This window comes from Lepidothrix coronata, unplaced genomic scaffold (genome assembly GCF_001604755.1).
Source record: "Lepidothrix coronata isolate B3197 unplaced genomic scaffold, Lepidothrix_coronata-1.0 Scaffold63, whole genome shotgun sequence".
Lineage (NCBI taxonomy): Eukaryota > Metazoa > Chordata > Aves > Passeriformes > Pipridae > Lepidothrix > Lepidothrix coronata.
In genome coordinates this window covers 4,235,794-4,251,333 of record NW_016690243.1, presented here as the reverse complement: position 1 = coordinate 4,251,333, position 15,540 = coordinate 4,235,794, and the positions used below count along the sequence as shown (strand labels likewise).

The window sequence follows — 15,540 nt, the reverse complement described above, 5'->3', positions numbered from 1 at the left end:
TAGGCCGTGTGTATATCCACACCCTGTAATTTTAATGTTTGAGCTTGGGGTAAGACAAAAAGATGTAGGCTGAAAGCAATGCCTGTTACGAGAAGCAGGCACATGGTAGTCTGGTGAGGGATTTTGCAATAGAAAGTTGTGTTCCTGAAGTCTTGAAATGAGATCAGTGTAAAAGGTAAAGAAAACCAACAAATAAAGGTAAGCAAAGAATGTCTGCAATCCCTCAGTATGCATCAAAACCCATTGATAAAGCAGTAAATTAATTTCAGAAACCGAATAAAATACAGAATAAAATGTATTGAAATCTCACAAAATGAATAGTTGCAGAAGCAAATTGATAGTTTTAATGTGAAAGATGTAAAATACAATTTCATTTGGATTTATGACCATGATCTCATTATGGTGATTTATGTGTTTAAAAGTTGTGAAAATAGTAATCTCAAATGCAACTGTGGCTGAGCTCATGTTTTTGTAGCAACTCTCAGATAAGTGTCAGTCTCTAATATATTTTTAAGTAAAAATCTAACTGGGATTTGTTATTACTTCTTAATTAATCTTAATGGCCAGTCTTCGCGAGCGAAGATTTGGGAAAGGTCATTGACCCTTCGAGCCTGCGCAGTGGATTTTTTAGGTGAGACCCAGCGTGCGCTGAACTGAGCCCACCCTTTAATCCTGAGGTTCATCTGCCGGGGCCAAGCAAACTTGGACAGTGGCAGTGAGGTCCCCAGGACGTAGGTTTGTTTAGAGTGACCTTCTCTTAGATGGATTGCCTTACAGGGCTGACGAGCTCCATCTGCCCAGGGGGCTGGGAATCGAACCCGGGTCGCAGCGGTGAGAGTCCTGCACCCTAACCACTAGACCACCAGGGGCCCCTATTACTTCTAATTAATGTCCATAAATGAAATATAGTTTTGTGCTCATTTTCTGTATATTTTTTTTTCTTGCAGCATTACCTACCCCAGTAAGTCTCAGGAGCTTGGTTTACTGGTCCCTTTTTACTACAATAAGGGGGAGGAAATAAAAGGATAAAAGCCAGCATCTGTCCAGGTTTTGCTTCTTTGTCAAGTCCCTGCCGGAGGCCTGAGCTGTGATTCAGTTCAAAGGTGATGTCCTATGTGCCAGACAAACCTTGAATATGTGCTCTCCTCACAGTTGGAAAATGCAGTGTTTCTGTACCAGGTGGGAAGTTGAGCCCATTGGGAGTGAGTGCCCCCATCTTTTAAGGGACTACACAGATAACTGAATTGTGGAGAGGGGCTGCTAGTGAGGAGTGGATGCCTTTCTACAAATGTTGGTTGGGGCTCTGAATTGAAAAGAGAGTCTGCTGTTGTGCTCACCCTTATCTAGTGGCAGCAGAACATTCACTGTTTCCTGAAAACATCCTGCCAGTCTGCTGGAGCCGGCCCTGGGGAGGCTAATTCACTATTGTGAGAGTATTCATAGTCTGTCAGCAGACGCTGAAGCGATACACCGTTGTCACTCCATGTTGTGGTTTAACCCCAGCCAGCAACTAAGTATCACAAAGCTCGCTTCCAAGGTGGGATGGGAGAGATAACTAGAAAAAAAAAAAAAAGGTAAAATCTGTGGGTTGGGATAAGAACAGGTTAATTGACATAAAATATAATAATAATATTAAATAATAATTATTGTATTAAAAATGGAGAGAACAGAAGGAGAAAGAGAAATAAAACCCAAGAAAGGCAAGTGATGTGCTATCCAGCTGCTCACCACCTGCTGACAGATGCCCAGGCTGTCACCGAGCAGTGACCTGAGCCCCTGGTCAGCTCCCCACAGTTTATATACTGAGTGTGACATTCTATGATATGGAATATCCCTTTGGCCAGATCAGGTCAGCTCTCCTGGCTATGCTCCGTCCCAACTTCTTGTGCACCTCCTCCCTTGCAGAGCATGGGAAACTGGAAAGTTCTTGACTTAGGGTAAGCCCTACTTTCCAACAATTAAAACATCACTGTTTTATCAACATTATTCTCATAACGAAACCAAAAAACACAGCCCTGTACTAGCCACTAGGAAGAAAATTAACTCTATCTCAGCCAAAAAAAGGATACTCCATAACTACCCTCCAGACAAAGCCAGCTTTACATGGTATAGGATTTCTCACCACATAAAACACTAAATAAAGAGTTTTGATGTAAGTTTAGTAACAGCTGCTGCTAAGTATAAGATCTAAAGGGCTTTATATATTTTGCATGCTGTGAAACTATAGCTCATCATGTCTTTATTATCTCCAAACAGTAGCTATTCTTGTCATTGAGAACTCCTAAAGCCTAGTCTTATGTAGCCTCATAGTCTATTGACTCAGAACACAGAACAGACTGCTGCTATTTGTGATCTATAGCGTGCTTACCCAAGCAGACATGGCTGAAAAAGACCTCTTCGTGGTGTTTGTTACTACTCTAGAGTGAAGCTGTAGCAGCAAAAAGTTTATTTTCAGTCCCAAGGGCCAGTAAGAGGTCAAATGTGTCTGACTACAACCAGTTTTTATTATTCATGAAGCAATGCAGAACTCCTGTGGCTTGTGAGGATGTTCTGCAACACCGAGACTTGTGCTCATGATATACTCTGCCTAAGGCAGACACCTGGTCAATCAGTTTTTCTACTTGTACATATTTCTTACAGAGACAGTGGTGTCTTTCAAAATCTTCAGGGGAAGAAAAGGTTGTATCTATGTAAATGAAATATCTGAGCAAAATCCCCTCTGGAGTTTTGAAAGGTCTTTATCTTAACACTGCCTGTACAGAAAATTGAGGCACAATTTGGAAGGACTGCTGTGCCAGACTATTTTATATTAGCCTTTAGTCTTTCAAACTTGTCCCTGTCTGAGAACTCAAAGTGATTTACTTTTTGAAACAGGTGAGATTTATTTGAGGGAACTTCAGGTATTTATAACACATATATATCATAGAATCATAGAATCAACCAGATTGGAAAAGACCACTGAGATCATCAAGTCCAACCCTTGATCCAACACCGCTGTGGTTACTAGACCATGGCACTAAGTGCCACATCCAGTCTCATCTTAAAAACCTCCAGGGACAGTGAATCTACCACCTCCCTGGGAAGCCTATTCCAATATCTGATTACTCTCTCTCTAAAAAATTTCTTCCTAATATCCAACCTAAGCTTCCCCTGGCAGAGCTTAAGACTGTGCCCTCTTGTCCTACTGCTAGTTGCCTGGGAGAAGAGACCAATCCCCACCTGGCTACAACCTCCTGTCAGGGAGTTGTAGAGAGTGATAAGGTCTCCCCTGAGCCTTCTCTTCTCCAGGCTAAACAACCCCAGCTTCCTCAGCCCCTCCTCTGAGGACTTGTGCTCCAGTCCCTTCACCAGCCTTGTTGCTCTTCCCTGGACCTGCTCCAGCACCTCAATATCCTTCCTGAACTGAGGGGCCCAGAACTGGACACAGTACTCCAGGTGTGGCCTCACCAGTGCTGAGTACAGGGGAAGAATCACTTCCCTGGTCCTGCTGGCCACACTCTTCCTGATCCAGGCCAGGATGCCATTGGCCTTCTTGGCCACCTGCTGGCCACACTGCTGGCTCATGTTCAGCTTCCTGTCCATCCAAACTCCCAGGTCCCTTTCTGCCTGGCTGCTCTCCAGCCTGTAGCGCTGCATGGGGTTGTTGTGGCCAAAGTGCAGGACCCAGCACTTGGCCTTGTTGAACCTCATCCCGTTGGAATCAGACCATATATCTAAATCTGAAATATCTACCCCCCTGGCTATAGTGAGTAGATAAATAGGCATTTCCTCAGTTAATTTCTTCCTCTTTGTATCAAATATTTCTTACTTGTGGTGCACCTCATGAGGGAGATATCCAGTCAGGTGAGACAATTGCTTTCAGGAGGCTGTGGTGGAGTTGCTAACCACCCTGAGGCTTTTATGCCTCTGAAGCCAGTGGTTACTTTGACACATCTTCCTTCACCATCTGTTTTTGCAATGCCACTGTGGCTGCCCTGTTCCATTCTTTCAGAAAATCACATGGGTACTTCTAACCTTTACTGTAACACCTGATTATCTGTTATACTTTGAAAGTAACACTGAAATAAGCAAGCGGAAACTTCCTTGAATGTGCACTACCAATATTCTCCTATTCTGATTATCTGAAGTTGTGTATTCTCACAGCAAGATTTGTCCCATGACACTTAAGAGGGGATTATGCCATGCATAAGCTGTTGTGCACATACCTTCCTGGTTTCAAAAGCATGGTTTCAGTACTTGAGTAGCAAAGCAGACACCCCTGATGAAGGGTATGATTAAATACTCACACTATTATCCTGATTAATATGCAAATAAGCAACGCTAAACTGTTTACAGGATTCAAACTGTAATCACTGACCCACTTCAACAAATGAGGTATGGAATCATGTCCCACGTAAGGACAGCGAATACATCTCCTTTTGCCACTCACTTGAGCAGTAGGCTCTCGAATTTCATGTTTTATGCTCAGAATATAAATAAGTTTCTTGTCTGAATCTTTATTTTTGTAATATTGAAGCAAATTAGTCATCCTGTTTTGTTCATGTACTACCCTTCTTTATTAAAGATGCAGCTGAAATATAAGGAAACACCTCCTCCCCCTGCTGCCCATAGTTAATCTGTTTCCATACGGTTTCGATAACAACAGAATAAAAAATTAAATGCACGTCTTTGGTCTGACTCCTACAGAGCGATCCAGTAGCACCACCTGCTGCTTACAGGGAACACTGCTGCTTCAGATACATGCAATATATACTGGGTTTATATGTAAATATATATTCTAAAAGCATCTCTACAGTTTAACCATTTTAAATGGTGATAGACTTTTCGCAATGTATCCCATAATATATAATAATGACAAGAGATATATTTACTGGAAAAAGTCTGTTTAGATGTTTTGTTCTTATTGTTTTCTTTGTGGGAAATATTTTGGCTGAAACTCACATCTCTGCAGCACTAAATGGTCAGGTAAATTAGAAAGGCATTACACTAGTTTCAGTGGAGGAGAAAATAGAGCAATAATATTTTTATAAGATCTAGCATGAATAAAATGCTAAAGCATTTCCAGAGATCCACTTGAGGTTGCAGAAATTTAAATTAGCTTGTGTAAGTAAGTCATAAAATGCTTTTGTAAATGAGAAAAGAATATTTTTTGTCTAAATCTATGTTAATGTTTAAGTTGTTGATGAGCATGTAATTTGTCCTTTTCCCTTTCTGTTTCTCTTCCTTCTTGCCTTGGTGCTGGTGATCCATGCCTTCCAGTGCATTACTTGGTTTTCCCTGTATCTTTGAGCTGTGCCTAGCATGTGGAAACCCATAGAAGGGACAGCACCTGCAACTGGTGCTGCATTGACATTGCAGAGATGCCTCACAGGAAAGCACTTTTGCCAGTGCAAATGCCAAAGCCTGCTCCTTACTCCCTGTCCCCCAAGCATCTCCCATGCCTTGAGCATCTCTCCTAAGGCCCATGTGTGCAGGTGCCATTTCCCCTCCAGCCTTACAACACAGCATGAGGCTTCCTGCTTGTGGACTTTATAGAAAAGGACCAAGTCACTTGCCACTAACACATGACAGACTTTTCCTCAAGGCAGGGTGTGGAATTTGTCTAGTTCTTCCTAGGTGGTTAAAATACTGTCTGCTGCTCACAGTGTCTGCTGGGTTTGCCCATCTCTCACAAAAGCAGGCTCTAGGTTTCGTTGCCCTACTGTCATGAAGTTTAAAATCTCTAAAGAGCAAAGGAATTTGAGCATTTACCTCAGTCTCTACCACTGTAGTCTCTAACAGAGTCTACCACTGTCATTGACATAATTAACTAATTATGGCTGTAGGGGTCCAGAGCCTGCAGGCAGCCCCTGCCAGCATGAGCTCTCACCTGGCAACATAATGGGGTCCCTGGGTGTTAGACCATCTCACTGCGATATGGAAAGGCTGGAATAGGCTGTGCCTAGCGCTTTGCTGAGGCAGTACTGGATACAGGCTGAACTGCAGGAGTGCGGATTTGCACGTATGACTTTAACCTGCAGTTAAGTGGCATTATCCAGTAAGAGCAGGATCGAGTTGTACACAGGGCAGTGGGGACCAAAGTGTGTGTTGTGGTTTAACCCCAGTCGGCAACCATAGCTACTTTCTCACTCTGCCATTGTGGCATAAGGGAGAGAATCAGAAACATAGAGAGAATTTGTGGGTTGAGATAAAGAGAGTTTAATAGGGAAAGAAAAAGCTGTACATGTAAACAAAGCAAAACAAGGAATTCATTCACCACTTCCTATGGGCAGGCAGGTGTTCAGCCATCCCAAGGAAAGCAGGGCTCCATCATGGGTAATGGTGACTGGAGAAGACAAATGCCATCACTCAAAACACACCCCTCTTCCTTCTTCTTCCCCCAGCTTTATATGCTGAGTATGGTCTGGGGTCCCTTTGGTCAGTTGGCGTCAGCTGTTCTGGCTGTGTCCCCTCACAACTCCTTGTGTACCCTCCTCGCTGGTGGGGTGGGGTGAGAGGTAGAAAAGGCCTTGTAACCTCTGCTCAGCAATAGCTAAAACATTCCTGTGTTATCAACACTGTTTCCAGCACAAATCCAAAACACAGCCCCATATCAGCTACTGTGAAGAAAATGAACTGTACCAGCCAAAAACAGCAGTGTGGTTATGTATGAAGGAAATGCAACCATTACAGAAGATGTCAGGAGATGGAGGGAACTGCAATTTTTAAAATGTGGCATATAGCTTAACTGAAGAGAAGGCAGCCTCTAGCACGAATCGAACTGTGCCATTAGAGCCCAGCAGCACTGCAGTCCCAGGGGGTCCCTTCACTGGAGGCACTGCAGGTGACTGCCCTGTGGTCGACATGGGCACAGCTGGACCCCATGGCACCCATCCAGAGCACCCATCATGGACTAGCTTGGGCAAAACAGAAAAGAGATAACAATTACTAACCAATAGGGCATTTTGAGTGAGCCCAGGTCTGCTGCTAGCTTTTCTAATGCAGGAGCCAAGACTCAAGAGTAGGAGAGGGTTTAAGTGGAATAATTACAACTTCACTGTGGTAAAAAGACTTTGAAAAAGGATCGAAGACATCTAATGAGAGATCTAGACAGACTTGTAATGAATACTTGTGATGCATGCAAGAGTGCAGTCAATATTTGCACCACTGATGCAAGAAGGCACAGAAGTCCTGGATACTTATCAGTCTGACAGAAAGAAAAAATCCCCTGTACCTGTCCCTGCATTCAGAATGAAAGAAATAAAACTTCACACTCCACCTCGTAAAGAAGATGGAAAATCAGGGGAAATGGGCACCAATTTATTCCAGATGGAACCACACTGATTGTAGGCAAGTTTAACAAAACTGGTGGAATTGAAATGAAGGTATAAGAGAAAGCAAATGCCGAATTCCTACAGTAGCCAGTGGACAGTGGTAAAGAAATACAACTGAACAGTTAAAGGGGTGAATTAATAAAATAGATGCCATCTGTTAAATCTATAAAGTATTAGAACAGTTAATTGCATTAGTGGAAATTGAAAGTCAGAAGCTTAAAAAAAGGTGATGCAAATGAAAAATTATTGAAAACGTGAGGACATTTGACTTGGATCAAGATAAGCCCAATACATTATAGAAGGAATGATGATTCAGTGCACTGCTTTGATGCTGGGTTGTGACTGTACAAAAGGAGTTTCCACTGGATCTTAAGGAGTAATACAGCACCTTCAAGTGCCCATCAGGTTTGGTGAAATAAAATTGTGTGCAAAGGCTGTACAGTTTATGATTAGGAAACACTGAAAACAAAATGTACATGTAGCATCTAATTCAGTGGGGTGTGGCCATTTCCAACATGCTACTTTTCCTTCTGTGTAATAATTAGCCTGAGTAATTCAGTGTCAGCTTATTACTGAAGCAAATGAACCAGCTGTATCTTCCTGTAAGCAACAATAGCCACCTATAATGTAAATATTTTTAAAGTAATACGTCTACCTTGGGCCCATTGGCCCAAAACACACTATAGAAGGGAAATTTGTAGACTTGGTGACAGACTTGTAGAGTTACTGAGTTGTTCTAATATAGTCCCAAGAAACTCTGTTAAAAAAAAAGGAAAATTGAACATTTGTGGGTTTTTTCCTCAGGTTTAAAGAAATCTATGTGAAAAATAATGTTCTCAATTTTAATACTGGAAGCTATTACTAAAAGCAAAAACATATCAGCAATGCAAATACTGTGTTAAAACTCCCACATTTTCTTTGGGAATAGAGCTTTGCTGAGATAATAGCTTGAAGTATAGCAACTCTTTTGCCATGTCCAAGCTCTCATTGCCATCCAAAACCTACAGTGTACTTCTGAAGCGCATGATCAGCCTTCAAATATACAGGGTTAGCAGAGGATTTGTAGTGACATTAATGAAACCTCTAAAATCGTTTAGCAATTTCATACAGCATTTTGTAAATCACTTTGAAAGATCTCTTACTTAGCAAAAATTACAAAATGTGCAGTTCAGAGAAGCCACCTGAAAAATGTTCACAAGATTGGATTCTATATAACAGCAATGTTTCTAGAGGATACAGGACATCCCTTGCGATTTCAGAGCACACAAGGCAGAACAGGAGTGTTCTCTTGTTATACGGAGTAATAAGACGGAATAAAATGAGATAATAAGAGGGAACAAAATCAGTGGGTCATAGACTCCCAGTAAATAATTCATCATATTATAAGTGACCATTATGTCCTTTAGCAATATTACCAAGCATATCCTGTGCATAAAGCCTACAAGAAGATAACTAGTTGAAAAACAAAACAAGCCTAACTGGTTACTTAGCTTAACTGGTTACTGATACCGACTAACTTCCTACAGCTCTGTGCTTTAGCAGCCCAACTTCTGCACAGATACTCTAAGTCTCAAAAATTCTCTGAAATGTGACTAGTTTGCAACCTATCTAGTTGGAGGCCAGCTTTGTTTAGTGTTGCTTGATCCTCAATTCCATATGAAAAAATTACCAGGACAGTTTAGAATGTGTCTGAAAGAGAATACGAATAACAGACTGCAAAGGAACCCGTTTGCTCCAGTCCTGGACTGAACTTGTAGTGGTGGGGATGACACGATTCTGGAGTAAAGGAAATCACAACCGAGTTCCTCAAGTAGTCTAATCACTGTAGAATAGAATATCCCAGAATAGTTCAGCTGGAAGGGACCTACAATGATCATCCAGTCCAGCCACAATGTACAGTTGGAATGGATGATCTAGTGCTGGTTCTGTGTACAGCAAACTCTAGATCCAAGGGGTGGCAAACAGACAAGAGTAAGCAGCAAGTATTTAAGCAAATTAATTTCCCTCAAAATGAACTGTAGTATCTGTCTACTGTAGTGGTACCCCATAACTCAAAATAGTTAATAAAATCAATAAAGGGGAGTGAACAATATTCTTAGAGAATTTTTATTTCGAGAACCAAATGAAAGGCAACACCTTTTATTGCAGAAACAATTTTAGTAAGATCCAAGTGTACAAAAAACTACCAGAACAAATGTTAGATGAACAGAAGACTAAAGAGCAATTTTGGTCTCACTGAAAAATGCATATTACATATCTCTTTACTCATTTGAAAGAGAATTGGGACACTTTTTTTTTTTAAAACAACGATTTTATAATTGTCCATCTCATATGCTTATTCTGTCTGTTCTACTGCTGCCTCAAATGCAGGAGCTGCATGTTTTGGAGGAGGCTGCAGCTAGAAAGGGTTAACTTGACTTTATTGATTCAATTCACTCACTTTTTTAGAAAAAGTCACCCAATTGAGAGGGGATTTTTAAGCTTACTTGCAAGTCATGTTTTACAGGCAATAGTCTACCACCTAGCTTTGGCTGATGTAACATTTTAAAGAATATTTGCTCGTCACATAATTTGCATCAGATGTTTAAAACACTATGACGGAAACAAAAGTTAATTTGTCCAAAAGGACTGTCAAAGAGACTAAAAAGATATTTTAGAACCATCAGTGAAAGCCTTTACTGTATTATAGTTACTTCAAGGGTTGTAAAGCAGTTTTCTACTGTCTTCAGTTTCTCTTCAGAAAGCTGGTTTTCTTGCTTCAATTGTCCAATAAGAGCTTCCAAGGACCTGAGTCTCCCCAAAGTTTTTACCTCCTGCATTTCAAGTAAAGTTATCTTAGAGTGGAGTTTTGAAATTTTTTGCCAAAGGTGATCTCTGTCTACGTCTTGTTTGCAGTATGAATGCTCAGTTTGTAATATTTCACTTCCACCATATTCAATCATATCTGTCTCCTCAGTGTCAAGAAACTCTTCCTTAACAGCCAGGAAAGAACTATTTACTATTTCAGGCTGTTCTGGACTCTCAGATGGCACAATAATAGCAATGACAGATTCTTCACTTCCACTGAACTGTTCAATATTTTGTGTGACTGTACTCAGTAAAACTGCATCTTCACTTGCTGGCTGTACTTCACCAGAGCAGACAACGTGAGGGACAGGATTTTCAATTGCATAATCAGGAATTGGCCCTACAGCACTGTTTAGTTTCAGAGATGAATTCATGTAGTCAGGATCTGTAAATTGCAAGACTGTAGCTGCACAGCCTCCTGGATCCTCCACAGAAGTATGAACACTGGTAGCTTCCATGCTGTGGACTGCTGCTGCCCTTAAAACAGGATTAGGTTGATGTATATGCTGTGTAGATGAACTATCAAGAACGACACTCTCTGCCTGAAAGTTGTCTTCATTTTGAAGTTGCAGGTTTTGAATATGTAAAGGTTTACTGAATGCAGCTGAGCAAACTACTTCTGCTTCTTCCTCTACGTTTTCTGCAATTACAGGATTTTCCTTTGGTGCACAAGGTTCAAGTGGTACAGATGCTTTCTCTGACACTACATTTTTTTCTTCCAGGTCTTGTCTCTGTATTTCTTGTGGACTCTTCTGAGAACAATCTTTTTCCTGATGGAGAAAAAAAATTAAAAAATTAGGCAAATCTCATTCTATACCATGGTATGGGATAAGGAGTAATATAGACAAGCACTGTTTAAAAATTGGGGCCTCTGGTGGTCTAGTGGTTAGGGTGCAGGACTCTCACCGCTGCGACCCGGGTTCGATTCCCAGCCCCCTGGGCAGATGGAGCTCGTCAGCCCTGTAAGGCAATCCATCTAAGAGAAGGTCACTCTAAACAAACCTACATTCTGAGGACCTCACTGCCACTGTCCAAGCTTGCTCGGCCCCAGCAGATGAACCTCAGGATTAAAGGGTGGACTCAGTACAGCGCAAATTATACCAGAGGTCCAAAAATTCATGTAAGCATCTTCTGTAACTTTGCTTCAGGTCCTAAATGTTAAAATACTATTTTAAAGCTCTAACGGCAATAACAGTTTTTGGTTTTGTTTTGTTTTTTGGTTGTGGGGTTTTTTTGTTTTGTTGTTTGGGTTTTTTTGAACTCTAAGGAATGTGGACTGTTTTACATAGGACAGTAATTTTAAAAGCACTTGAAGAGAAGCAACTACACAAAGACTGGGTAGCATCTCCTGTTACCACCTAAAATATTGTATTAAATATATTAATATATTAAATGTACACAGTACAAGATTATTGCATTAAAGATGCATCAAAGTTGTTTTAGAAAGATGTAGCAAACTTTTACTCATGCAGGATATGCCAAACAGAATTTAGCAACAACAAAAAAGATTATGAACACAGGCTTGCTGAATAATGAAACATATTCATGCACAATCACATAGGCTGATTTTTAAACCAGCAATTCAATTCTGACAATTAAACTTTACAATTCTTAAATTACTTCTTTGATAGATACAAATCTTAGCAGAACAATGCAATGTTAACAGGACTTTAAACAGAAGTTGATACTGAAAGAGAGACAATTTGAAGCTTATCCTTTTTTAGACACCTTTTTTCCCCCCCTTTCCCATTAACTACATCACTACATGATTACATTTAAGATCATTATGCAAATGAGCTCTTTTGTATGTCAGTCAGTGAAAAAAAATAGTGAGTGTCATTTTCTTCTAGTAAAATCATTTAGCATTTCTGGGAAGATATCCTTCACTTCTTGGTAATACATAAAGCAAGTTGGTAGTGAACAATATGCAAATATACAATTTTTCACTCTCAGCTTTCCAAATGCAGTTTGGGGCCTTAGCTTCTTGTTCCTCTACATTAAGTCAGGAACACACTAACAAAGGATTCTTCCCCAAAGTAAGGAGAACTCTTTCCTATATCTTTTTGAATATTCAGTCTATGTAGAAAATTAAGGTTTGGGCAAGTACAGAACCAGAGGTCAAGTCAACAGATACTGCTGATTTGCTGAGGTGGTCATCAACAGGATATGACTTGATGTTTAGAAAAGTGCAGTGAGAAAAAAGTGACGCCAGAGAGAGAAGTGAGATCCCAGCAAAACAAGGTCATAGCATCACAGGTATGAAGAACTGGCATCTCTCTTTTTTTGGTAGTGGGGAAGTGATTGGATTTATTGAAAGGAAGCATAGGATATTACTTTTCCAAACTTGATAAATCCATCTGGGATTTCTCAGATATATATTGCTGATGCAAAAATAATTTAGAGAAGCCATTGGTATGCTCTTGGCAACGGCATTACATAAAAAGTTTGTTACCTTTGTAACTCCACTGTCCATCTTTGTAGGTGTACTATGACTGGTCTATGGTCACATGCAAATCAAGAAAGAATGAAGACATGGGAAAACACAATTTTTCTTTGGAGTGAAAACACACAGCTTATCTGTAATAGCACAGAAGCATGGGGCAGCAAAGTTCAGTTCCAAAGCTCCCTGCTACAACAGCAGCACAGGGAAGTGAGGGATATATTGAAGCAGGTGGGGGGGGTACTGGAAAGATATTTCCTGCTAAGGTTACTACTGCCATAAATTGAAAGATGTTCTGTTTTTATATTTGAGAGATTTATCAAGGTTGCTTTTCATTCTAGATAGTCAAAAGCAGTCTAGACAACAGTTGCAGCTGTCCAAGAAGATAAAGTACTTCTTGATTAAATATTATTTGTTTTGTAAAATTAATTACCCACATATTTCAGATTCATCAATTTAGCTTTAATTCCAGTCCTCCCATTTCTCCCATCTGCAACGTGATGATACAGAGGAAGACAGTTACACATTAGAAGAGAATTAGCATAGCTTTCACCAAGATCAGGTGCTTGTGTAGTACAGTACTTTTATGTAACCAATATTACAATCCTGTGAAAGACAAGATGGAATAGTCTTTGTAGGATATCTTTGGCAGCCTACAGTCCTGAGCTCTTAGGTGTTAGAGAGGTTAGGAACAGGAAAGAGAAATGTGTAGTTTGAAAATAATACAATCCAAAACCAGTATTTCTGTACAGTTAATAAAAGGTCTGAAAAGAACATTAAATATTAAGATTAATTGCACTGGAAAAAAATTTAGAATCATTCTCATGAAGAATTTAAATTTTTCTATAGTAAATGCTTCTGTAATTTCCAGTTTAAAAAGATACTGAAGCTCCAGTCAGAGTATGGTCAGTCGTTCTTCCTTTATGCTATAGAATCTCACACATATGTTTTGTGTCAGTCCTGTTGACAAACTATTTTAACGGACAGGAATTCTATTTTTAAAATAATTTATGATTATATTATGATTATATTACAGATAATTAGGTAATTAGAACATCTATATTATAGTTGGTTATCTTTGTACTACAATAAAAAAAAGATAAAATTAGGTTACCTCATCATCTGGGGAAGAGAAGATTGTTGGTACAGCAGTGTGTTTCAAGTATCGGATACCCCATCGCACATCAAGGGAGTCAGGGGTAAAATGGTCACTGCACAGAAGCTGGTGCTTACTTGGAGTCCATGAATCTCGTTTCATATTCCGCAACCATTTCTCAAGTCGCTCTTTATCATGAAGTGGAAATCTTTTTAAAGCAGTTGAAAAGACAAACAAAAACATGTTAAAAAGAAAAAAACCCCAAAAACCCAGTTATTTTTTTCTTTCTTTCTTTTAAAAAAAAGAATATCTCATCGTCCCTTACAAGGTATTAAAATAATATTTTTTCAAAAATTTTAAATGTTAAATGCTAATCAGGATGTCATATACATGTTAATCCAATAATTATCCATATTATTTGTAGTTGGGTATTTGTTCTGGAGTTCAGCAGCAGAATTTCTGCTGATTTATACTAGCCAAGGTTTTCAGAAACCATGGCCAAGATGTTTTGTAGGTTTTATCCCACAACACTTTCTCAGAAAGCAGTTCTGGTGAGGGGATATTAAATACTCAGACAAAATTTAAAGAAAGTTAGGACGGGCCCTCATTTTATTAATAGTATTTCTAGGTTTTTTTTATCTTACTAGACAAAACTAGTACTTTTTGTTCACCACAGTACACACCTCATTTTGTATTATCAGATAATTTGGCAACATATTTCCAACGCGGGATTTGCATTTTGTTCCAAAAGTAAATACATATAGATATAAAACATTCCTGTATTTCGTGTTTCAGCAATTAAGCTTTCTCACAGCATTAGGAGCACACATACTATTTTATATTTCATAACTAACTTTTCAACCATCTAATCTACCTGAAAAGGAAAATGAAGAGTATACATGTTCACAGGAAAAAAAAATTGATTTTGAAAACACATGCAAACAGTCAGACAAATTACACAGGAAAAAGAAATATGTAATTTATCTAATGAATTGCAATACACAAGTTAAAGGGAAATTAAAGGTTCATTATGATGCCTATACAGTCAAGCAGTGAAGGTAATTGGAACATAAACATTTAGACCACTCTTGGCTCACACCTCTTCTCAGACGCATATCAGGGTGTTTGAAATGTGCTTATATGTTTCTCTGGTGCATATCAAGTTTATTTTAACTCTAGCATATAAACACATACATAAACCATAAGTTGAACTCTGAGCACTGTTATGTGACTACTATTAAGAAAACAATATTCTTGGGAATCATAAGCAATCATAATTACAAGAAAAATAATCAGCTTTTGTGTATGTGAAACTGTAAGAAACAGAGTTAGGTGGCCATTAAAGAGGACCTGATTGTAACAGTGGGGTGCAAGAAGTATTAGCTGCTGGCAGTATGATGAACAAGAGAAACACTGACATGTGAACAAGTGACTACAGTCTCTCTACAGGAATCACTTCCTTTTACTCACTAAATTGAAATGGAGTATTCCTAACTTCATGTCTCTTCCCTTAGCTCTTTTGTCCTTTTATTTAACAATCACTTCTTTTGGTTATGCTTACTACCATATATTTATGGAACTTCAATGCACAAAACAAAAAAAAAAGGTTCTGCAATGAGACATTCCCACATAACAGAACCTGGGGAGAGATCTTGGAGTGCTGTCACCCAAATGCTACAAAAGGTACCAGTCAGTCAGGCTACTCCTTGACAAATCCTAGATCTCACCCTCAAGTTCTTGAAGCTGCAGGCTTCCTCCAAAAGCCACACGTAGCTATGACTGTTACACAGGCCCAGTGTTCCAAAACTGCAAACTCAGGTTATTTTGAGAGAAAGACAGCTGAA

The 15,540-nt window shown here is 39.5% G+C and overlaps 1 protein-coding gene across 1 annotated transcript; it reads right to left on the bottom strand.

Annotated features, from left to right (window-relative positions):
- Positions 1–7,262: 7,262 nt before the first annotated feature.
- On the bottom strand, positions 7,263–13,923 carry THAP5 (THAP domain containing 5). The gene is made up of 2 exons (XM_017817910.1): positions 13,715–13,923; positions 7,263–10,930 (listed from the first exon to the last, which is right to left on the bottom strand). The coding sequence occupies exons 1-2, from the start codon at positions 13,856–13,858 to the stop codon at positions 9,989–9,991; spliced, it is 1,086 nt and encodes a 361-aa protein (XP_017673399.1). The 5' UTR covers positions 13,859–13,923; the 3' UTR covers positions 7,263–9,988.
- Between the last annotated feature and the right edge of the window lie 1,617 nt (positions 13,924–15,540).